The 23,469-nt window shown below is 43.7% G+C and overlaps 1 protein-coding gene across 1 annotated transcript; it reads left to right on the top strand.

The window, feature by feature from the left end:
- Nucleotides 1-1,594: 1,594 nt before the first annotated feature.
- fam171a1 (family with sequence similarity 171 member A1) lies at nt 1,595-23,043 on the top strand. Its single transcript, XM_072394299.1, has 9 exons — nt 1,595-1,901; nt 8,977-9,204; nt 9,861-9,953; nt 13,006-13,164; nt 13,766-13,942; nt 17,312-17,428; nt 17,599-17,713; nt 18,234-18,351; nt 19,146-23,043. The coding sequence occupies exons 1-9, from the start codon at nt 1,790-1,792 to the stop codon at nt 20,697-20,699; spliced, it is 2,673 nt and encodes an 890-aa protein (XP_072250400.1). The 5' UTR covers nt 1,595-1,789; the 3' UTR covers nt 20,700-23,043.
- Nucleotides 23,044-23,469: the final 426 nt, after the last annotated feature.

Genomic DNA, 23,469 nt, shown 5'->3' with positions numbered 1-23,469 from the left:
AGACAAAAAAATAACGGAAATGTTGGATGATAGAAATAAACGTACACACACACCTGATGGAACATCTCCTAAGTCAGAACTGTTGTAAAACTTTCTGTTAAATGTGAGGCTTTAATGAATTTAGACGACTTTCAGATCATTACCTTTTATTTCTATCTGCACTTCTCACTGAGTTCCATCTTTCTTGGGAACAAATTTCTGTAATTTTGCCCATAAGAGTTCTCCACTCTGCAGACGTTGTTCTTTTATACATTAATCCATTTTAATGATCATTTTTAAGGCCCTCTTGTTTCTAGGGGAAGAGAGCGCCACCTTGTTGTGGGATGAAGGTCCCACCAGGGAGTAAATACAGCAAGAAAGTAAAGTGTCACTGAAAGTCGCTACATTAAAGTTGATCATTCCTCCTCTTCTATCAAACTGATGACACTGAAGAAATAAAAGGGGTTGGATTTTCCCTAGAAGGTGAGATATGTGCATATTTCATAGATGCTAACGGGAAACACACTCGCACAGCAGGAAGGTGTGGAAGCACAGGTGTCGCCACATTAATGACGGATCTAAGACAATGACATGGAAGAACCTTATCAGTCCCAAAGGGAAACTGAAATTGTCCCAGTGTAAATTAAAAAGTCCTTTAATTTTAAAGGGGTTCCTTATCTCATCTTGGCTCATGCAGTCATTGTAAAACTTCTCTATAAGTTGTTGTGGCAGAGGAGTTGAAGAAGTATCCAACTAAAAACACTCCACTGTTCAATCTGTACTATACGTAGGGGGAGTTTGGTGGTGTTTCATTATTTTTAACAGCATTCTTCTTTGTGTAATCAGCTCCAGGGGCTCCGAGAGCAGTCCCCCAACACAGAGCCAATTTTCTTTTATCAGTTTGTTGCCCCAACAGACAGATGCAAAGAAAGCTGCCCTCTCCACCACAGATTCATGGAAGATATGCAACATCTTGCCGCAAACGTTGACGGTTTCCCCAAGAGGTAGAGCCTGTTCTCTCCCTTGCAGACAGTCTTGGTGTTGCATTTCCAGTCCTGAACTGTTGGATTTATACTTGCACTCTTCAGTGTGAGATGTAAGAAATGAACAGACTCAGTTTAATGCATCAGATAATTTGAGACAAAAAGCTTCTAGATTGTTTAGACATGGTAAATATGCAAAGACTCATCAGTTTAATTCAAACCGAATGTGATCAATAAAAACATAAACGGTGAAACATTAAAAACATTGCTGGGTCATCTACAGAATTTATCTTTGTTTGTAAGATCAGTATAATTCTAAAAGTGTATGAAGCATTGAAATAATCATCAGTCATAATTTCTTTTATTTTCTTAGAAAATAAATTTTCTAAAATAAAAGCTTTTTGTCTCAAATTATCTGATGCATTAAACTGAGTCTGTCCAAGTACAGAGCGACTGTAATGCCCTTGCGCCATTTGGCCGGAAGGTGGCGCTCGGGCTCCGCATATTGCTGCGGTGCTGCGTGTGGAACAAGCCGCCTGTTGGTGCTGTTCTGGGGCATGAGGCTCAGAGGAATGGGGCCGTCTTCCTCCCTGACCCTGGCCCGTCGATGAAAAAAAAAAAAAAAAGGCGAAGGGGCTGGGGATGCACGACAGGGCAGAAGAAACAGCTTCACAGGCTGAAAATCGGGACTGCTGGTGCTGCTGAACATGGAGAGTCGCCTCTTTTGCGGAATAAACGCTGCTGTGGCCCAACAGTGAGTTTGTAAAGGCGAAACATTTGGCTTTACTTTGTTTCTTCAACCGTTTGCTTTGATACACACATCTGCAATGATGTGGGCTGTGGACTGGAGCAGGACCTCTGTGGTTGTACTTTGCCTTTTGGGATACCTCGTCTCCAAAGCTGCCACCAAAACATCACTCGAGGACGCGGTCACACAAGGTAAAGAGAAAAGAAAAGTGCATGTAGCGTTTTTCGACCGCTGGTCCGAGCAGAGAAGAAGGCTAACGAGCGGCGTTGGAGGCTAACGGAGCCGTTAGCCAGCTCGGATGCTGAGGCGATCCAAACTTAGCTAACGTTAGCAAGTTAGCTGGCGACACATAAAACAGCAACTTTTCAGTCTTTGAAGATTTTCTAACACAAAGTGGTGTTGTAGGCTTGGGTTTAAAAAAAAATCATATTTTGGCCACTTTTGTTTCACAATGTCGTGGAAAACACGTTTTTAATCACGGCGGCTGTGATTGATTTTTTTAAATATATATATATATATATATATATATATATATAGCATTGTTCCAATAAACACTTTCTCCGTGTTTGTCAGTTTGTCTTAATTTCTGTAGTTTCATATTAAACACTACTTTTTATTTCTTTATTTTTTTAGTGTTGAAGTTGAGGGTTCTTGTTCAAACCTCCACTAACCGGACTGGTGTCCAACGCCGAGAAAATGAGTCCATATAGTTTTAAGTTTTATTTTTGAGTCATATACATATACATATCCTTTTATCTTTGTTTAAAAAAAAAAAAAAGCTGAATAAACATACTGAGATGGTTTAATGACTCATAATCCTTATACCACCAATAAGTCAGTTTATGATCAAAACAATGAATGTTAATATTTAAGATAATGAATACAGATAAACACTGATATCCTTCTTTAAATAAATAAATTACACATCAGCATTTTTTCAGTTGACAACTAGTTATTTGTCAGTTTTGGTTTGATCTCATGTTGTGTTTTTGTCTTATTATGTGCAGCTTAAATGTAAGAGGGCGATTAGTTATGTTGTATAAACAACTTAAAAGATATTACACAAACTGAATTAGTGCTTTGCCAGAAGGTTAAATGTCCAATGTTATGATAACTGCCTAACTGTGTACACTAAAAGGCAAAAAAAAGTGTCAAAAACTCAGTTTCCTAGTTGTGCAGTCTTAAGATTTCCCTCCTGTTTTTGTTTTATGCGACTTAAGAAATAACATTCTTAAACAAACGGAACGATCCCCTGCATCGTGACACTGGGCCCGCACAATTTGAGCTGGATGACATTGTTAAATGTTGTGATAGCGACATTACTCGGGATAAAACTAATTTCGCAGACAGTCCATGCTGTATTTACTCCCTTTTAAAGGAGTTAACTTAAGGTCACAAAGACACCGAATACATCAGCTTTGAGTGTATAAGTGTGACCCTTCTTTTTTTTTTGTGTGTGTATTTATTTATTGTGCATTGTCATAGCTCAACGAAGGTGACGTGATTTCTTGGTCAGCGTTACAGAACAGACGACTCGGTGAGAAAGGGATGCTGAAAAAGCAACATTAGAATTAGATTCAAAGAGATATTGCATTTGAGGGGCAGACTGAGTACCTTTAAACTGCAGATTACGGCGTCAGCAGCTGCAGCAGAATAAAAGCAAAGTGCATATATTAGATCCCCCCTCAGGCGGGTTTACACTGTAAACGGATCTGTCAGAGGGCATCCTCTCGCTGCAGCGGCAAACACATGCTGCACTTGAAAGCAGATATGAATCACAGTAATCTTTTTGCATCTCATTCAGCCGCTAACCTCAAAGCTTCCCTGTAGTAGCTACTAACATGGAAGTACATCTGCTTTACTCATCGCTTTTTATTTGTCATGCCGAACGCGGCCACATCGCAGTCGTCTGTGTTTGCTTACGGCTTTGGCTGGCCTACATTTTGGCCTCTCGCTACAGTTGTGTTAACAGTAGGAGTATGAATGTAAACTTACAGTTACCATCTCTGTAAATCAGCCAAGAGTTCAGGGAGGGTCGGGGGGTGGATGGAGTAGTGGCTAATGTTTTCCATTTACTTAGTTCTTGATTATATTCAACAAACTCTCTTTAAGCCAAAAGGTATAAATGTCTCAATGATTTCCAAGATTGTTGCACTTTGAAGTCTGTCCTGGGCCCGGCTCCTGACTCTCCCCGTCTGGCTGACTGACCTTCGTTGTCTCTGGGGGGCTTGTGTTCAGGTCGATACTGAAGATTTCTCCTGGTCTATCCAGCAAGCAGCATGGATGAGTTGGAGCCAGACAGACAATCTACCCGCAGATATAGATCTCACTCGCATTACTGCTGCCCATAATAGGCATGGCAATGCGTCTCTGACACAAACATTTGCTGAAGCTGGTCATGGGTTGCCAGGAAGCAGACCAATAAAGTCGTGTTGTCTCCAGCTGGCCAAGTTGGATTTTAATCACAAGATGCTGGTGTGAGCGCGAACATCGGCCCGATTTTTGGGGAGGATACATCGGATCATGAGAAAGTACTGCATTTAGAGACAAAGGTCAGTGACCTCCTTAGCCAAAGAGCAGAACCTTGCTGTTTTAATGGGAACATTACGTGAGCTGAGAGCAGTTAATCAGCCTGTTGATGTAACCTTATTACTAACTCCCCTGCTGAGTTAATGCGAATGACAATTACACTCTGATCTAACGTTTAATCCAGATGAGTGGAAATAGCAGGGTGGACACCTATTGATAGCGGCTTCTTTCCTCATGATAGCACAGCTTTCATTCAACCGCGAATGTTTGTTTATGTTGTCTCACGCCTGCGTTTCATGCTGCGACACGTTAAGGAGCCCGTGTGCCATTGTTCAAATCGACATATGTTGCAAGACAGTGAAATGGTTCTCATTTATTAAGACTAATCAACAAGGGAAGTCTGCCTGGTACGATCCAATTAATTTTTATTTTTGGACGTTTGTTTACAGAACGTTCAGTCTGTTGCCAGTGAGTTGAATAAAGGAACGGCTGTGTGAAATGAGTGGCAAAATGCCAGGGAAATGGTCAGCGGGAACGTTGTGTTTCGGATGCGATGGTTCATCCCGGCGTTGGACGCTCGTTTGCTGTGCTACTTGGCAGTATCTTGAAACGGGAAACCAATACGAGCTGCACCTGACAGGACTCACGCTTTCACTCACGCTTTCACTCAGATTTGAAACCGCAACAGCAGGGCAGCTTGTTTGGAAACTCGTAAATATGAAAATGTCTTTGCCATTTCTGTTTCCCGAAGACCTTTCAAGTGAGAAATGAGCCATTCGGTGGGTGAATCTGATTGTTATCTGTTGATGGACAATGGTTGGCTTTGAGTGCATTGCTCTGCTTTTTGCACTTTGAACTTTTGACTTTGAACAGGAGCTGCGGTAATGACGGTCCGTGTGATACCGGAGGTTCCTCAGTCAGAAGGACAGCCCGCTTTGTTCTGTGGCGTTTGGTGTGATGACGCCGATTTAAGCTGTTTAACTTCAAGAAGGGATTGTTCTCACTTTAAAGTTCCCTGAGTGTGAAATCATTTCTATTTCTTATGCAGATGAGCTATAAAACTTCTCCAGTCATTTTGATTTCTTGTCAGATACATTTACAAATGTTCCTTTATCTTGTCAGTAATATAACAAAAGCATTTTTTTTTTATAGAAAAACGACTTCGGTCTTGGTTATGTCAGGCGAGCTTTTAAACTGAAAAAAAACAAACAGTCTGGTACTCAAGGGTGCAAAGGCATGAATGGTGTCACTCATTAACTGCAGCGCTCTGCTTTAGCACTGCTCAAAGGCCTCGGGGCTGTGCTTACAGCTGGAGCCAGCATCATGCTTCCACGAAAAGCATAGAAATATTTGTGTTAGTAATTGTTTATGTGCTGCATTGTAACAGCAAAATATCCAGTTTTTTGTGTGTTTTTATTGTTTAGCCCTCTGCTCTCCCGCTCTTCTCACATGATTTCTGGGCCTTGTCATAATTAACCATGTGCTTCTGCTTGAGATGGGAAAGTTTCCCACTTTTGAGGCTGCAGTTCCCTCCCTTTGAGCTGAAACTGTTTATCTGACTGATCTATTAGTTGACAGTAAATTAATTCGTGACCATTGTGACAACATTTTACCCCAAATCTGATTACTTTGTTGCTCTTTTTATACATCGAATTGAATTACCGAAGCAGTGAGTTGAAGTAAGTATCAGATTGTCTGTCATACGGCAGCTTGTTAGAAACCAAACGCTTTCCCATTCCTTAATTCGTTTTCTGCAATCGCGTCATTATTTTTGTCTAGAACTGGTGTGTTCACATTGAGATTAAATCACCTCTTTTATCCACAAATGTCAAAACAGAAAAGAAGTTCTGGTCAGACATCCGCCTTTACGGAGGAAACACTCTGAAGTTTGGTTGTCACAGCTTCAGAAACGCTCGGATCTCGGCGACTTGTGACAAACCACAGATTATAGAGCAGCAGTGAATGCTTGTGTGTCTGCCACAACGGCATTATGTGTTGTGTGCAATCAAGCCGTCAGCTTCCCTTCATCTGTTTGGAAGGACACCAAAAGCCTTTCACACACCCTGCGGAGGCAAGCCATGCCATCCATTTCCAGTTCATCACACCCCAGTGAAACGGTGTTGAAATGAGTAGCCTCTCTTAGATTTAATTGGAGGTGTTTCGAGGGGAGAAAGCATGCACAACTGATTCTCCTCTCCTTTGGGGTGCATTTCCTCCTCATTGCACCCAAACACAACTCAAACACCCTGCTGCTTCGGCGGCTGTCATGGAAGATAATTGGTCTGAGAGCGCAGCGTTGGTCAAGCCGAGCTCTTTGATGCCTTTATTCTCCATATGGCGTTCAGTACACAGATAGGAAGTCGGCGAGTAAGAGGCAGATATGTGGGTGGTGGTTTGACTGCAGAATCTGGGTCTTGGGGGAGATCTTCAGGCTGATGCTCTCTCATGTATGCTGCCGCGTAGAGAGGCTTGTTTAACAATGATGTCACCTCAGTGCTGATTTATTGGATGAGGAATGGGAGGGGACTGTTGCATATGTGCATGTGTGTCAGTCTGGAGTCTCCCACGGGAGGTTTTCATTTTAAGTGAGCACAGCTGGTGCCCCTAGCAGCATATCGGTGGGAGTGGGACAGGAAGTGAGGTCATGATCCCGCCCGACATGCACGCAAATCTTTTAAGGCAGTGAATAGTTTCTGTCAAGGGGAAGTCCAGCCTTGTTTTCCAGTCATCTGCTGTGACAGTAATGCAATGAAGGAGAGGAATGAAGTGAGGGGTCAGAGCAGATCTTCACACCACAGGATAATCATGTGTTTGCTTTGGTTTTCTAATCTCACCTTGCACTGAGCAACATTTACCTCCCACCCGTTCATTTGGCACAGAGCACCACTTTTAGGTGGAGCTTGCACTGTGGCTGAACTCTCCTCTTCAGATCGACAGTGTGTTTTTTTTTTTTCACTGACCGAAAGATCCCTGGCCGGGGGGGGGGGGGGAGGGATGCGTCTAGCCAGGAGTAGGTATGTGTTTTAGCATGTGTGTCACCGAGGGTGGGGTTTCAAGAAAGAGTTATGACAGATTTCAGTGAGCATGGGGGAGGTGGGAAAACCTTTCAGCTGGAATTGAAAGGTCAACACGGGTCAACCAGCAGCCAGTGATCAAACATGACCCTGGTTGTCATGTGTTCAAAGACGGGGACGGCGTGGCTTTGTGTAGAGGAGAAAAACGTTGTTTTTTCCCCCCCCCATCATGTTTGTTTTTATCGTACCTCTGGGATATGGAGATGAAAATTGGCTCCAGCTTGTGATGCGCTGGAACAAAGTTTGAGTTGCCTGTTTTTTAACAAAACTACTTTCAGCTCTGCTGGGTGGAGCTGGGATTAACATTCCTACAAACGAGAGAAGATCCTTCTACACTGACAGAAATTTGATGACGGCTTGTTTAGTTTCCTACATTAAAATGCCTTTTGTTTACATTTTCCAATGAGGCTGCAGCCTTTAGGACAGAACATAAAATCAAACAGAATACATATTTATCTCAAACTCACTTTGTAAAATCATAATGATTCCTTTTTTTTTCTGGGTCTGCAAATTAAATCTTTGTTCCTTTCTCTTAAAGATTATAATGCGACATGAACATTAGCGTCAGACCTGAAAGGTAAAGCCACACTGATGTGGGTTTACAGAGAAAATATGCAGGCATGTTTTGGACCTGGTGCAGCAACTTTGTCACAAACTGATGAATTTGTTACAAATACTTTCCACGTTCAGGTCATCAGATCATAAAAACACCATGAAGGCTTTATGCACCTTTAAATCTAACAAAAACACTGCCTCTATACTTGCTTCCACCAAAGCAACAACCACGCTGGGAAGTACATAATGGTGGCCATCATGGTCTTTCCCTTTGAGGTTTTTATAAATGCCTGAAACAACAACCTCTATGTCAGTGATTCAAGCCCCAGGGTTACTTTAGGTTATGGAACACACAACTTTTTGGGATATTGCTTTCATCCCCGAAATGACCATTTAATAATTTTTGCTGATGTCTGAAATTATTAAAAAAAAAAAAAAAAGAAGTGTATTTTTCACCCTGAGACGCATTTCGCATTCACTGAATTGTACAAAAAGTGAATGAATTATGCCTAAAATACTTATCAGAAGTGGTTGTAAATAAACTTTGTGTAACTTCTCATCCCAAGCAGTTTGATCCTTATGTTAAACTGCAGCGGTGCAGTTTGCAGGGTAATCACTGCAGCATTTGACAGGTTTAAACTGATATTTTATTGCCTGACACTGAGTGGAACATCTATACATATCTCTTTTTTTTTTTTTTTACTATTATTATTATTATTATAGAGGAAGGTTGTCTGTCGTGACATTTTCTTTAATTCCTCATCTTTATCTGAGAAGGAGTCTTTATGAGCAGTTGTTTTTCCCATCAGGTCCAAAGCTTCTGTGAAAGAGGGAAATGATTCATTGTGTTAGAGGGGAAGTGCCCCTGGCACGTGTCCAGAAAACAGTCAGACGGCCGTCTCTTTTGCTGGGATGTGGAGGTCAAAGCGTCTGGCACTAAAACTTAATCCTGTTAATGAGATGATGGCATTTTAGACGGCTGTCATTATAACACCACTGTGTTTCACGCCCGTATATCACTCCCTTCTGGTCTGGCGGTACGCGGCGTTTTGTTTTTAGATCAACCCAAACCGAGGCTGCACACGTACTGAACTGTCTGTGTCCACAGAGGTGACTCTCAAGGTTCACCTGAGCGACGCCAGCACTCACCAGCCCCTGCCAGGAGCCACCATACAGCTCTTTGCCAACCACACGCCTGTAACCACGGAAACCTCATCAGCTGATGGAAACGCCTACCTGCGCTTTCCCTACCGCCTTGGGACACCGCTGGTTGTCACTGCAACCAAACAGGGATATGTGCCAAACTCTGTTCCGTGGACACCCTCCAGATTACCTGGTAGGTCTGTGATTCTGTGTTTGAGTGTGTTGTTGGTTGGGCATAATGTTTCAGAACAAATCCAAAAGGGTAACGTGTGCGTGGGTCACATTTAGGAGGAAAATATCTCCTTGAAGTGTCTGCATATAGGTGGTCGATGAAGTATTGTGTGTGGAAGTTTGTGCCAGGTGCGTGAGCTAATGAGTAGTGGAGTGTGCCATTACTAATTTATTATTACTATGATGCCAAAACCCAGCAGGGAGGCTGCTTAAGCTTCCCTTTCACTAACACACACACATACAAAATACCTCCCAAGAGCCTAAAGTGGAGTATGTGTGTGTTGCAGTGGGGTTATAGATTTTTTTTTTTTTTTGGGGGGGGGGGGGTTATGAGCCAATGGCACAGCGGCCAATGGGATTATCACGCTTACCAGCTCTGAACAATGGAGGAGCGAAAAGAAGGAAGGAAGAGGAAAGTGCAGTTTGCTTGGGTCAGGCTGCTGACTGGATGAAAGCAGACCTATTAAAAATGAAGAGATTGTTTTAATGACCTTTAATATCTGATAGGGATCAGTAAAGTGCCCGGGTAGTAAGATGCAGTATGTTTTTAATCTTGCTGTTAATTTGTTGAGTTTATTAACAAAGTGTGTATTTTGTGTTGTTTTGTTTCTCCTCCAGTATTTTCCTCCATCAGTTTGGACCTCCTCCCAGAAAGAGCTGCTACCCTGATGGTGTATGAGGATGTTGTTGAGATTGTGTCGAGCCTACAAGGTGAACACAGTGTTGACATGTGTGCGTGTGTGTTTCTGTAGCTATAGTTACAGCTCATTGTTTTGTTTTTTTTTCATTTTTAAACATTTCTTAACAGCTGATCAGTTTAAAACAAATGTAACCGAGGTGACACAACAACCCGATCACTCTTGGTAGTTGTTCTTTTGTTTGTGATCACTTAACACGATCTTCTTCATTCTCTGAGGGATATTTTGTTATACGATCAACATGTGATGTCTAATATTAGGACGTAGGTTGTACTGTACCCATAGCTCGACTCAACTGTGCGTGAAACCTGTGCTAAACGTCTTACCTGCAATAGATGGAGGTCAGAAACGCAAGAGCAAAATTTTTCTCCATCTTAAATAACCCAGACAATCTCAACCACACGACATCTGTGTAGCGACGCAGTGCCAAAGCGGCCCGAGTTGCCGTTCAGTATATCGGCTCTTCCTGTGGTCCCATTCTGGGAAGCTTTTCTCTTAACTCTCTTGCCACAAACCTCCTGATTCTCCAACACTCTCTGACCGCCGTGTGCCGCAGGTAAACACTGAGCGTACCTTCAGTCCAACAAAGAAAAAAACAGCCTCTTTTAGATAAATACAAATATCCCTTAAACAACAAAAATGAACGAAGAATCTCACTTTTCACCCAGCTTTTGTTTGTGAGCCCAGCAGTCACTTTTGAGGTTGAAGACTTGGATCTGTGCAAACCTGGCGTACGTTTAAACATAACTGATATGTTTAACTGTGTTTGCACTGTTCAAATGCAGATTTCTACCCATTTTCCAGTAACCAGACTGAACATGAATCAATTCAGATGCTTGTTTTCAATGAAAAAAAAAACAAAAATACATTAAATAGCTAATATTCAAGTAACATCAAACAGAAGAGTTAGGGGAAAATCCAGCGTCTTGTCTGCACACATGGCAAATATATAAATCATGATTGTGTCTTTGTTGTTCAGTGTCTTTGTTAAGGTGTAATTATATTAGACAAGGCTGTCCTACTCCAGGAAATTAACTCGGTCTCTTTGTGTAATGCCTCTTTTGTGCGCTGGCGACCAAGAAGGGAGTAATTTAATGTGTCAGCTGTGTTGCCAAACAAAGAAGGAGAAAAAAAAACTCCACAGAAATATACAGCAGGCTCCTTTAACATTAACCTCTTCAGTAACACTGCCCAGAGCACGTGCTGGAGTGGATGGGAGGGTAGTCTGGCCCGCCGTCCGACACGCTGTTTGTCACAATGTTTTGTGAACTTGAGCACCCAGGGGAGAGATAAACCACGACGTGTGGCACAAGTACAGATAATAAAAAGGGAGGAAAAAGAAGGGGAAAGGGAGAAATACAGCATGCGGGGAAGTAGGGATGTGGGTGGAGCAGTTGCAGAGAGAACGGGTGGGGGGGTGGGGGGTAATGGGAGAAAGGGGGATGGGCAGAGCAGTGTCCAACAGAAGGAGGAACAGATGAGGTAAGAAAAAAGTGGAGGGAAAAAAAGACCAGAAGAGTTTAGGGAGGAAACACAAAGAACAGCAAAGGGCTCATTTCCCTTCAGAGAAACGGAGCCGCAGTAGAGAATCAACAGTTCTACAGCAGGTTTTAGACAGATACACGACAGTCAAACTCTTACTGCCGGCCCGAAAATCACATCAAGCACCAGAAAAAAAAACACCACAAACACAGCGAACACTGGTATACAGCTGGATCTGTCTCACTGCTCAGGAATGTGCATTCAGCACAGTTGGACCACAGTTACATCACCTTGTTGAATCTAGCTACATGCAGTTTTTTCTTTTCTACCTATTGAATTTTTTTATCTTCTAATGGGCTCATCAGAGGGGGAGGAGGAGACGGCAACGATGAGAACTCAAAAGGAAACAAATTAATTGTGCAAGAAAAATATCTGAAAGAATGGCAGAGAGAAAGGCTTGAGTGAGGCACTGACTTCACTGTATTGATCCAGAGTTACCTCTATTAAGCTTAACTGATGGCTGGATTTATAAAAGGCTGTTAGGGGAAGATGTGGAATGCAACATTGCCTTGTAAAACATGCTAGCGCAAACATTAGAGTGAAAGCCGGACAGTTGATGCCGTTTGATTTGACGTCGTCTTCTCTACGTTTAAAAAATGTGAACATTTCCTTTTGTATGAGAAAGAACCACGCAGCATTTAGCTTTTCAGTCCTGTGTGAAAAACAACACGGCGCATTCGGTCTGGTAAATACGAATTAAACCAAATCCCAAGAAAAGCCACTAAAGAATACATTTAGCCAGAGTCTGTAGCTGCTAATCATTGTCAACAAACACAGCGGTGCAGCCAAAGCTAGCAATTTGTTAGCCTTGTCTGTCAGTACTTGTTCTTTTCTGAAACAGTGGGGACTGTAGTTTAACAGGAGTGAATTGTACATTTTCGAGTCTATTTTCAGACACAGATTAAGACAAACTGTGTGTGCTGGAGGCTATTTTTGGCCGTAGGGCCTTGTATGGAGGATCGACTTAAAATAAACAATAGTGCCTGTGTTCGTGTTGATGACAACAGAAGTCACCCAGCGAGTTGCTCCTTGGAGTTGAAAGAGAACGAGTACGGCCTCTGCCACAGACGAGTGATCTGCTCCAGACGTTCGGATACCTGGTCGGCACATGTTGAGCTTTGTGTGTAGCTGCCATATTCACCTTCGCACGCATATACGTGCCAAAAGGGATTTCCCTAGTGCTGGCACTCAGTGCTCTTTGTTGTTTTTTTTTGGGTTGGTGTTGCACCTCCCTGTTTTTGTAACCCGGTGCGTGTGGTGAGGCGGCCACATCTGCACCAACTGACAAGATGGAGGGACACGTCTGTGAACGGGTCCGCCTCCAAGCACAAGACAAGTGTAAAAGGTCATCTGTAACACTGCCCCCTGCATCTCAGCCAGAAATATGGATTAGTGGTTAAAAAAAAAAAGAAGATTATAAGGTGTCAAGTCAATGTCAACCATGAGTCATTGGTGTAATAATTGGTAATAAAAAGCTGTTAATGCATGTTCATGGTTTCTGACATCTGTCTTCACTCTTAAAGGTTTAAGACTCCAGCCCAGTGTTCATTTCCAGCGCAGAGCTCTTAGTCTTCCTTCCAACACGTCTTTCACCAACCTGACAGCTCTGCTCACCGTTGCAAGCTCCTCCTCACACATCCAGCACTTTCCCCACCTGCTGATTCTGGGCAGCAACAGCACAGGTGAGGCACGGACCTGAGATACAGTACAAAGTACTTCAGAAGCCCTTCACAGAGACGGGCAACGGGGGAGAACGCTGCTGAGACGGGGGGGTGGGGGGGAGTGAAGCATAGCAGCAGCGGTACATCAGAAAGACGCTACCCTTAGTGGCCTCCATCTGACCTCCTGAAACACAATAACCCCTCTCTGCTCTAACACATGCCCTGTCCACACGCTTTCAGATGGTCTTATCCACGTATGGATGTGTTGTATTTTTTATTTTTTTGCGTGTCCCTATCTCTCCTTCAGATCCCCCTTCTCCACTGCTTGTTCCTTCTCACTCCAAACAACTCAGGCATATTTATGCTTTGTGACACTTTCCAACCTCAGCGTCCGGGTATTCTCACTCTCCACCCCGTTTCCTTCTTTCCTGTCTTTCCCTTGTTTTCTTTCCTGTCTGTCTTTCCCCTGACAACTCTCCTTCATCAAAGCTCTGACATTACCCCCCCCTCGCTGTCTGCTCCACTCTCCACTCCCCATCCTCTGCACCTTACTCCCACCCCCTTCGCTTTTTCTCATCGCATTTTCCTTCCTTACGTTTGCACTCTGCTTGCACTCTCACAGGCACAGAGAAGAAGTTTGAGTTGACTCCTGTGGCGGCCATCTCGGTTCATCTTTTGGCGAGCGATGGAGTAGAGCTGCAGGTGAACGGGCCAATCACAGTCTCCGTGCCCCTGCCGGCTGACTCCGGCCTTAAGGAAAATGATTACATCCCTGCTTGGAGATTTGACCCACGCTTAGGTATGTACAAACAGAATTAGACGACTTTGTTTTGAGTTTCAAAGCATGAGGAAAATATTTCTACTTTTCTCCTTGATTCATAGTAAAAGCATGGTTTGTGTACTATGTTTGTGTTGTTTATTACGTGTTATGTGTGCTGGGATGTTATCGTAAGTGTAAAGATGATAAAATTACCTCTCTGAGAGAGGAACTCGGTAATCTATTTACTTGAGTGTAAATCAAACCTGATTTCAGAGGTAAATTATTAGTGAAATGATGACGAGATGAGCACAAACACAAAGCATGTGCATACTTGTCCTGTGCAGTTAGGACTCAATCTGCGGGTCATGAATAACTGTATTCATAAGGTCATGCAATGAGCAACATGCGGCGCCATATTAAGCTGCAAATCAAAGTACTGCTACACATCACAAGTTTGGACCGTGAACGCATAATCTCCTCGGGCTCAGTTAAATCTCAGACTGAACCAAACAATAGCATAGAGCTCTGTGGTTTTGGCTCATACAGCGGAGACTCTTCGGGCCCCTGTGGAGCCACTGATTTATTTCAGCGTTCTCAAATCTGTGTTATCAAACATCCCACTGTGTGACACACCCAGTTCCTCTCGGACAGGCTGCTCTTAAAAACACTGACTGGATCGTGAGTTGACTCAGACAAGTCTGCACGATAAAGCGTCCCTTTTAGAAAGTACATTGGTCTCATATTTCCAGACCTTCTTTGTCTCTTTATTGTATTCTCTGCCAGTGCAGGAACGGAGCCTTTTGTGACCGATTAAGGTTCTTTTGGGAACAAAACAAAAAAAAATCTGTTTTATTTAGAGATGTCAATGAAACGGTCAATAAATCACTGTAGTTCCACAGAAAGTTGTGATTGATTTTGTGGAAAGTCGGCAGGTACAAACTGATACATAAATGTGATGACAGATCAGGGTAATGTGTCAGGTTAGAAGCATCATTTGCATTCATTCAAAATTACGTGTTAAAGCATTTACTTGAGCTTTTGCTCCTCACCAACTTTTGAGGGGGAAAAAAGGAAAAGAATCTGCTCTTTAACTGCTGAAAGTGTCACTATGTTTGTCTTGTTCGGTGTGGTGCTCGCAGATTACTGTTGTTGTGTGGAAATAGCTGCTTGCTGCCTCTGAAAAAGCCAGCGATTAGAGCCGAGAGCCAACCAAGGCAGCGGAGTTGCAGGCCTGAAAGTTAAAACAATAAACTGAATGATGGTGAATTGAGCCAAGGGGAACTCCAGCCGGTGGATAAATCTTTGTCGATTCATTACTATTACCGACCCCTTGCAGCCAATTAAAGAAAAATGATCCTTTCCCGTTCTTTTTTTTGTCTTTTTTAATAGACCAAAAAAACTGTAAGAGGCATAAAAACAGCGGTGCTTCAGCGGATTAAGGATTTCCCTGCTTGTTGAGTCAGACTACATGATAACCTCGTAGTAACAATAGACCTTAACAATGAGATAGATGGTTTATACGTGTTAACGTTTTAAGCTCTGTTAGAACTTTCCTCCATTTGTCCCTAAACAGGAACGTTTTAATGGGACTCTCTGTGTTTCTTTCAGATTCTTTCAGGTTTGTTTGAGGACATATGAAATGAATCGCGTGTCCTGCTTGTAGGTTGAATCAGATGTACGATATACGAGGGGGAACTTTATTAAGATTCTTCAAAGTTCTGCTTTAAAATGCTCAAAGTATCAACATCCAGGGCTTATGAAAAGGTCTTTGATAGCACACCCACTCACTCGTAGCCTCCACACAGCCTGTAGCAGCAACTATTTCCACAACGGACCCCTCTCCGGGCCGCATCTCTCTTTCCTTAGCAACCAGCCAAATAAGCAACACAACAGAAAAGCCCGACTCCCGATTGAGCATCCTCTTCTGAGCATTCTGTTTGAAACGCGCGTGTGCGGTTATGAATGTGTCAAACTGAGGATGATAAGCAGGCACAAAGAGAGGAGTTTGAAGTCAAGTCTGGTGCCGCTGGAGGCTGATGAAAGCTGTCAGAAAGAAAACACCTTTGTTTTTGAAGTGCGCACAGGGAAGACGCACGGAAACCTGTTTCTCTTGTATAACTGACAACCTCTTTTACTGTCGTTGTAGCATGGAGCAAAAGCGACGTCATAAACAAACAGATCAAGTTCACCCCCCCCCTGCATGTGTGTGTGATCTACAAACAGACACGCCTGCATGGTGAGGAGAGTTGGACCATGCAAATGAATGCAGCTCCCTCAGATGAACCGGCTGCTATCTGCAGCTGGCTGTGTTGACTTTGCATGAAGGAGCGAAAGGAAGAAGTGATATATATATATATTGGCTGTGTTGACATTCGAAATGTTTGCACTGCCTCAGTAGTTGCCCGTTTTTTCAGCGCTTTATTGTATGGAGGCGTGGGAACGGAGTCATTAAATGTCACGATTAAACAGGTCAGTCTCACAATGCGAGGAGTCCCCTGTGGAAAGGATTCAGACAGGTCCTGGGTGAACCTGGGCAGGGCTGGGCACAGGCCTCGGTGTGTGAGAAAGATGCTGAGTCATACAACCTCGATCTTTTCTCTTATCTCTCCCTCCATTCCTCCTGTTTGCGCCCTCCTGTTTCCTCTGCTTGTCATGTGCGTTTCCCTCTCACCATCTCCTGAATATTTTCCTTTGCTCTTTAAATATCCTGACCCTTCCAGTTTCCTCCATTGTTGACGTCAAGGCAGATTTTTGACTTCTTGTTGTGTGAGTTTAATTACACATCAACATAAAGCACCTTTCACCGTGATAGCCCTGAGACCCAGAGGATCTGAAGTGTAAAGGCACCGCTGAATGCTTCCTCTTGGAGCAGATTTACTGTGAGCCACTCAGTCAGTGCTAGTAGTTTTGTTGTGGCTTTTTTTTTATACTGGCAATGCTGGAGCTGCTATTGTGCTCAGTGTTTTCCTTTTCATGGGCTCACACTGGTATTTGAATGCTGCCTCCCTGTGGCCGATTTAAGTACCGTCCAAACACATTCTCCTCTCCTATTCAACAGTTTGGGTTTTTTTAGTCACCAGTCAGAGTATCTTCAGGTCTTCGGGGCAACAGAAGCTAAAGATGCGAGTTAATTTCTCTGAAGAAGTTGTCTGAATGTGCTGAGAGGTCGTGTCATTGAGGGTTATGAAACGTTTTTGCAGCTGAGTCTCTGTTCATGTAAAGTTTCAGTCTGAAAAGCTGTCTGTTCGCACCTCCTGATTTTCACTCATTACTGTGAAAGCACTGCTGTGTTGGACGCTTTCTCGGGGAGGGTTGGGTGGGAGCTGCTTTAGGTCATGCACTTGTCACTAAATCTCTCTGAAGTTGGTGGGTCATTTGATTTCAAGCTTTGTAATTGTTTGCGAACAGGCGCCTGGATAAAAAGCAGCTGGGGTCACGTGCAGAAGGACGGTACCCGGCTCATCCTGACGTACATTGCTCCCCAGCTGGGGTATTGGGTGGCCGCCATGTCCCCTCTACACTCAGGTGAGAATCTGTGCTGCCTCCAACTATATTCAGACATCTGAGCTTGTCATTCCTGCGTATACTGCTTGTAGGGAGGCTTGCGACTAATCGTAAACTTACCAACAGTTTCTGAAGCTTTTCTGTCATTAAATTGTCTTTTTTTTCCCCTACACTGCCTGCCCTTCCTACAGGTCCAATGGTTGCGAGGGACATCAGCACGTACCACACTGTGTTTCTGTTGGCCATACTGGGAGGCATGGCTCTCATCCTGCTCTGCCTGCTGTGCCTCCTGTTGTACTACTGCAGGTGTGTGAAACCTTCCACTGCAGTATGTCTCATCTCTCCACCCGAAGTTGTCAGTTTAGCCTCCAAAATTAGGACCCGAATGCATTATATCGACTGTATTCATGCTGCACGTTTGTACTTTGTAAAGAACTCTTAACAGTAGTTCTCAGTATTATGTATATTGGGGGGGATCTGAATACTCGTGTGACACGTTAAATTAAATGTAAAAAATAAACATATTTCTCATGAATTTAGTTTCTGGATCATCTGAACTTACTGAAGTCAATGCAGCCCTATTTCCCATACCGTTGTCTGCCTTGTAGCATTACCAAATAAATCAATTTCCCATGGATTTAAAAGCTGACCGTAGTCACATAACATAAGCAATCTGGGTTACAGCACAAGAGTTGGGAGTGTTAAGGCTCATTGTTGGGTGCTGAAGCGAATTAGGTCAGAAAAGAAACTATTGATTTGTTGTTAAAGCAGTTTCATCAATTCGGAAGGATTCGATTATAATCTTTAACGTTTCCCTGTTGTCCAGGCGTCGTTGTCTGAAGCCACGAGGGTCTCATCGCAAGCTCACCTTGTCCTCTGGTCTGGACAGCAGTAAGAGGGATCAGGCCACCTCCATGTCCCACCTGAACCTCATCAGCAACGAGGTCTGTCTCACACTCAGACAACAGCTCATTTTTAGACTACACAGTTTAAAAGCAGTACTCTGTTTGTTTTAAACCTCAAAGTTTGTCTTAAGGCGTTGGATGCTGTAGCTACTGCTACCATATTACACCTGAGGTCCTTTGTCCCCACAGCCATAAGGCTTTTTAACAGTGACAGCTGACATGTTCTTCTCAAATTCATTGATTATTATTATTATTATTGTTGTTGTCGTCTAATATACAATGATTGTAAATAATTATAATTTTTTTGAGCTACTTGACAAATTTGAATTTTCCCCATCTGGGGGATGAATGAAGTATTTTTCTATTCTATTCTGAATCTGTAGCCCTTTTCACTCAGCCCGTTTTAAGGCTGCTGTGCCTCCCAGTCTGCACTAGAGTAAATCACACATTGGAATGGACAGCTGAGACTACCTTCTCAGTGTCTAACTCTCCGTCACACACCGAGACAGCGTTGCACCACCTCCGTTACTGTTTGTTAGAGTCAATGAGCAAGAGCAGCATAATGCGGGAGTTTTCTGCAAAGTTATGGTGCAGTATATGTGAAAAGGGCTTTTGATGCTCAAGTTTCATTGTAGTTACTGTAGATGGCAGGCTCTGACAAGTAGAAAGTGTATTAAAGCTGATCCAGGCTGAATTTCTCCAACAACCCGGTTGCATATGTCTGGAACTGAATAATGGTTTTGGTTTTGTTTTCGGTTTGTCGCTGATACATTTTGCTTTAATACGACAGCATATTTAGTTTCCACAACCTAAATGTTGCTTTTGTTTTGTAGGTACAGCTGGAACTTGTTTCCACAGCAACTGAACCTGACATGACCACTCCAATGCTGAAGCCGTCCTCGTATGAGCATCAAGACAATCAGCGTCAACACAGTCTAATCCATCACAGCAAACACAGCCGTTCATCTCTTGGCAACAGCCACCACGGCTCATCTCTTGGCAATCTCACGCCTCGCAGCAGAGACTACCGGCAGTCCGCAGAGACTTTCCAGTTGAAGCCTGCCCTCTCGTCTGGGACAGAAAGGGGCTACCGTCAATCCTACACCTCTGTCTGCTCGTCCAGCATCCAGATTTCAGAGGCGCTGTCGTCTTCCAATCACGGTCAGGTGTCTGCCACACAGCTGAGCAGCGTTGGGATTATTGATTGCATCTCTCCTCCTCACTCCCCCATCAGGGGGGAGGGAGGTGAGTGCAGGGCTCCTGACCACCTCTTGTCCCGCTCTGTTGATCACCTGGAGCGTCCCAACCCCCAGTCTCTTTCTCGGTCGGGCCAGCTGCTCTGCTGTGGCTCCGTGGATCTGCTGAGTGGAGGAGAAGGCTACTCGAGAGTGCGTCCCACGCTGGTGATCCCAGCACACTACATGCGCCTTCCTGGGGAGCACCCTCTGTCTGGTCAGGCCTTGCTGCTGCAGGCTGACCAGCAGAGTGACTTAGAGACCATCCAGGCCGAGCTCAATGCCTCCCACTCTCAGCAGCCGCTGGGGCAAACCCCCACCGACTGCACCCCAGGTCCCACTAAGCAGAGTGACAGAGAAGGTCTGGGCTTGTCAGAGTCTCTGTCTATTCCAGCAGCACTCGGAGAAACGGGTCTCGTGGAAATAAACAGAGAGGACACCTTGCTGGCCGAAAAGACTTTAATGGAACTCAGAGGAGGGAAACCTTTGCCTCACCCACGAGCCTGGTTTGTCTCTTTGGATGGACGCTCCAATGCTCATATCCGACACTCGTACATTGACCTCCAGCGGGCCGGTTGCCACAGCACACAGAATTCAGGAGGTCAGCAAGAGAATGACGGCACCGGGAGGCATGGCAACGGCAACGATGCCAGTCTGGACTCCGGTGTGGACCTAAACGAGCCAAGAGTCGGGCGCAGGGGGAGAGACACAGAGCGGGAGGAAAGAGAGGTTGAGAAAGACCGGACAAAAGGTGCAACACCTGCCATGGCCTACACTCAGCTGGTGTATGTGGATGATCTGGATGGGGGAGGCAATGAGGAGGAGGAGGAGAAGTGGAGCCCCCAAGATAGCAAAACAGAGCCCACCCTTTCAGACAAAGCAGAGAGTAACAGAGGGGATCAGGGGCAGGGGGATGTGGAGAGAAAAACACCTGAGGGAGTACAAATACAAGAGGAACCGCCTTCACTTTCCCCAACATCTCCTGCTTCTCCTCCTCTGCCAACACCAGAGCGAGTGACGTTCAGAACTGATCATGCGCTGCTGTCAGTCTCCCCGGATGATGATGCAGCACATGAGGACGGAGAGGAGGAGAAGAAAAGTCCCTGGCAGAGGAGGGAGGAGCGACCCCTGCTGGCCTTCAACCTCAAATAACCACCGATGGAAAGGTTCAGATTTATGGACTTACGGAATCTTTCATGCCAAATACTGAAAGTGGTTTTTGGGAGTTGTTTCCTGTGTCCATACTGATCCTTTCTTAAAGTGACGTAAATGTGAGCGAAACAGCCCAAAACATTATTCTGAAGCCAGTAAATTGGTCAAATGGTGTATCGATCCAGTCGCTTTAAAACACTCTATGGCAGTGATGTTGAAGGTGTAGATTTTAGCCTTATTTTCTTACATTAAAGTCACTTTAGGAGAGGATCTTCTTGCAGCCATCATGGACAGAAGGAAAGACGAGGACACACGTTGGCATGTCAGTTTCCTGTGAAGACGAAAAAAAAAAAAAACAAAGCTATCCATTCACTATAACTCCACTGCTGCTCAGACAATAAAATGAAGGATGTATCTGTTTAAATCGAAGCCCTTTGCTTTAAACACAGCACTGAGAAAATATTTCAGCACTGGGATCCGTTGGGAGTCCGGAAAGCAGCGACTTCCGATCCCTCGTAAACTTCTTCTTCTTCTAGAGGAACTTTTATGAAGTGACAGCTGTTTGTCATCCCCGCGACATTCGATATGAGCGCAACACTCATCAGGCATGACGTAAATGTTGCCTGAGGTGAGACAAATAGACTTTGGAGGCAAGAAATTAGGATACTTTATGCACAACAAATATATGCCTTTTTTTTATACATATAAATAGCCTTGTAAGCATAAATGATCTGAGATATAAAAAGTTGGGTGGTTCTCAAAAACTTTTTTTTGTTGTTGTTGTTGTCTTGAGCCATATTGGCATAATCCAGGAACACACTACAGTCATTTGGAGTGAGATCGATACCCAAATTTAGCCACAGTGACTGATTTTTCTTTCTTTTGTTTTTATCACGGTCGTGGAGCTTCTATGCACAACAGGGCAGGCGATCCTCCTTTTTTCACAGCCTGTTGTGAGTCGTCTAGCCGTGTTCCAGGATCTAGTTTGTACCACTGCAGCAGTATCGGCCTCGACAGGAACGTGCAGATCCTGTACTTGGAGTGACTTTCGGTATGTTGCTAGAGTTTAATCTAGCCTTGTCAGGGGCCCCCCGCAGGGGGAGGACGTTTTGGAGGCTGATGAAATGAAACCACTACCTGCTCTTTAGCCCAATCAAGATAATGTGACACACCGCTTTCCTGGTGGGGAAAGGATGCATTACCACTACGAAAAATGTAGTTCCACCCTAAATAATTGTGTGAGGTCTGTTAATATGAAGGGTTTTTGTAATTGTTGAACCACTGACTTGCATATTTTTGCTCTTAAGGCTATGCATCACTTTTATACGGCTGCTTGAGATGCCTTCTTTTTGTTGTTGTTTTTTTTTTGTAAATTTTAATCACTATGATTTTAATTGCCAACAGGAAGTATTTTACCTGAAAAGAATCTATTTCTTTTTATTTCTTTTAGTATGTTAAGGGCTTTTCTTTCTTTCTTTCTTTCTTTCTTACCCGGCTTATCGTTAACAAACACTGCGTGATGTTTCACCTGAAAACAAACTGCTCGCTGTGTTTCACCTTTGTTGTTTTTTTGTTTTTTACCATCCCGCAACGATCCAAGTGCCTTTGAAACAACCTGATTCTGCAAGGAATTTGTTGACCACGTTACCTTATTTATTTCTCGCCTTCTTTTGCCTTCAGCTTTCCTCCTCTACCTCAGCCCAACCCACCACCAACCCCCTCCTTTTTTTCTCCTGCTTGTGAAAGAAACCACGCAGTAAACTTTCCTCGGCACTAGCGTATTACAGGCTACACTGCAGACCTCTCAGAAAACGTCTGCCAGCTGCTGCAATCGTAAAAAAAAAAATCCTTTAAAGTAATCAACAAGGCACGATTCGTCTCAGAGCAAGCAGTCAAGGGGTTTGCGGAAGTTTCCGGTGTAGCACGGTAAAAATGAAGCTAAGTGTGATTGTATGTGAAGCTACGCTGCAGAGTTTTTTTTGTTTTCAGTGCAGTTTCTTATTTTTAAGTTTTAAGAGGATGAATGTGTGTCTCGAATGTCTTTGTAGCGGTGTTGGTGTCAAGTGTGTGATGCTGGTGAGTCTGATGGAGAAATGATCAACACACATCCAATTCAAGATTCGTGTAGTCATAGCAATCATATTACAGTGTGTATAGTTCTTTCCTTACCTCTGCCGGATCAAAATAATGCGTGAGTTGGTGTTTGAATGCCTTTTTCTCTCCTAGTATCCCACAGCAACCTCCAGTTCTTGGGTGGAGTAGCAATACAGCATCCTGAGTGTGTAAATTGGTTGCTTACATTATATTTGAAGCCTATTATTCTGAATAAACAACCAAACTGGAATTAACTGTGTGTGCGTCTGTGTATAAACCACGTGAGAAGATCTGCACAACACACCGCTTGCTGTTCTGTTTATCATGTCAGTCGGCTCTCGTTCAACCAACAAAACACTTTTTATTTAACATCTTTGTTTAATTTTTTGACCAAATAGATTTGTCACATTATTTTTCGGGGAGTGAAGGACATAAATATTTAAACACTTTGTGTTTAAAGCACAAAGATGAACTTCAGACATAAATGTGATGCCCTCCTTCAGCACTTCTGTTTACGATCATGTCTGTACTTCCTCTTATAACCTGTTCTGGTTTTGATTAAATCAGTGCTGCACCTCAGTTTTTACTCATTTCCGATGATTTGATTAAGACCATTAATCAGATATTTCATATCAGTCATGCTTTATTAAATCTGCTGGCTCACACCCTGTCTGTG

Source organism: Leuresthes tenuis, unplaced genomic scaffold, assembly GCF_036924035.1.
Source record: "Leuresthes tenuis unplaced genomic scaffold, fLeuTen1.0.hap1 SCAF_10, whole genome shotgun sequence".
NCBI lineage: Eukaryota > Metazoa > Chordata > Actinopteri > Atheriniformes > Atherinopsidae > Leuresthes > Leuresthes tenuis.
Note: the sequence above shows the minus strand (reverse complement) of the source record. Positions and strands in the feature narration are given on the sequence as shown.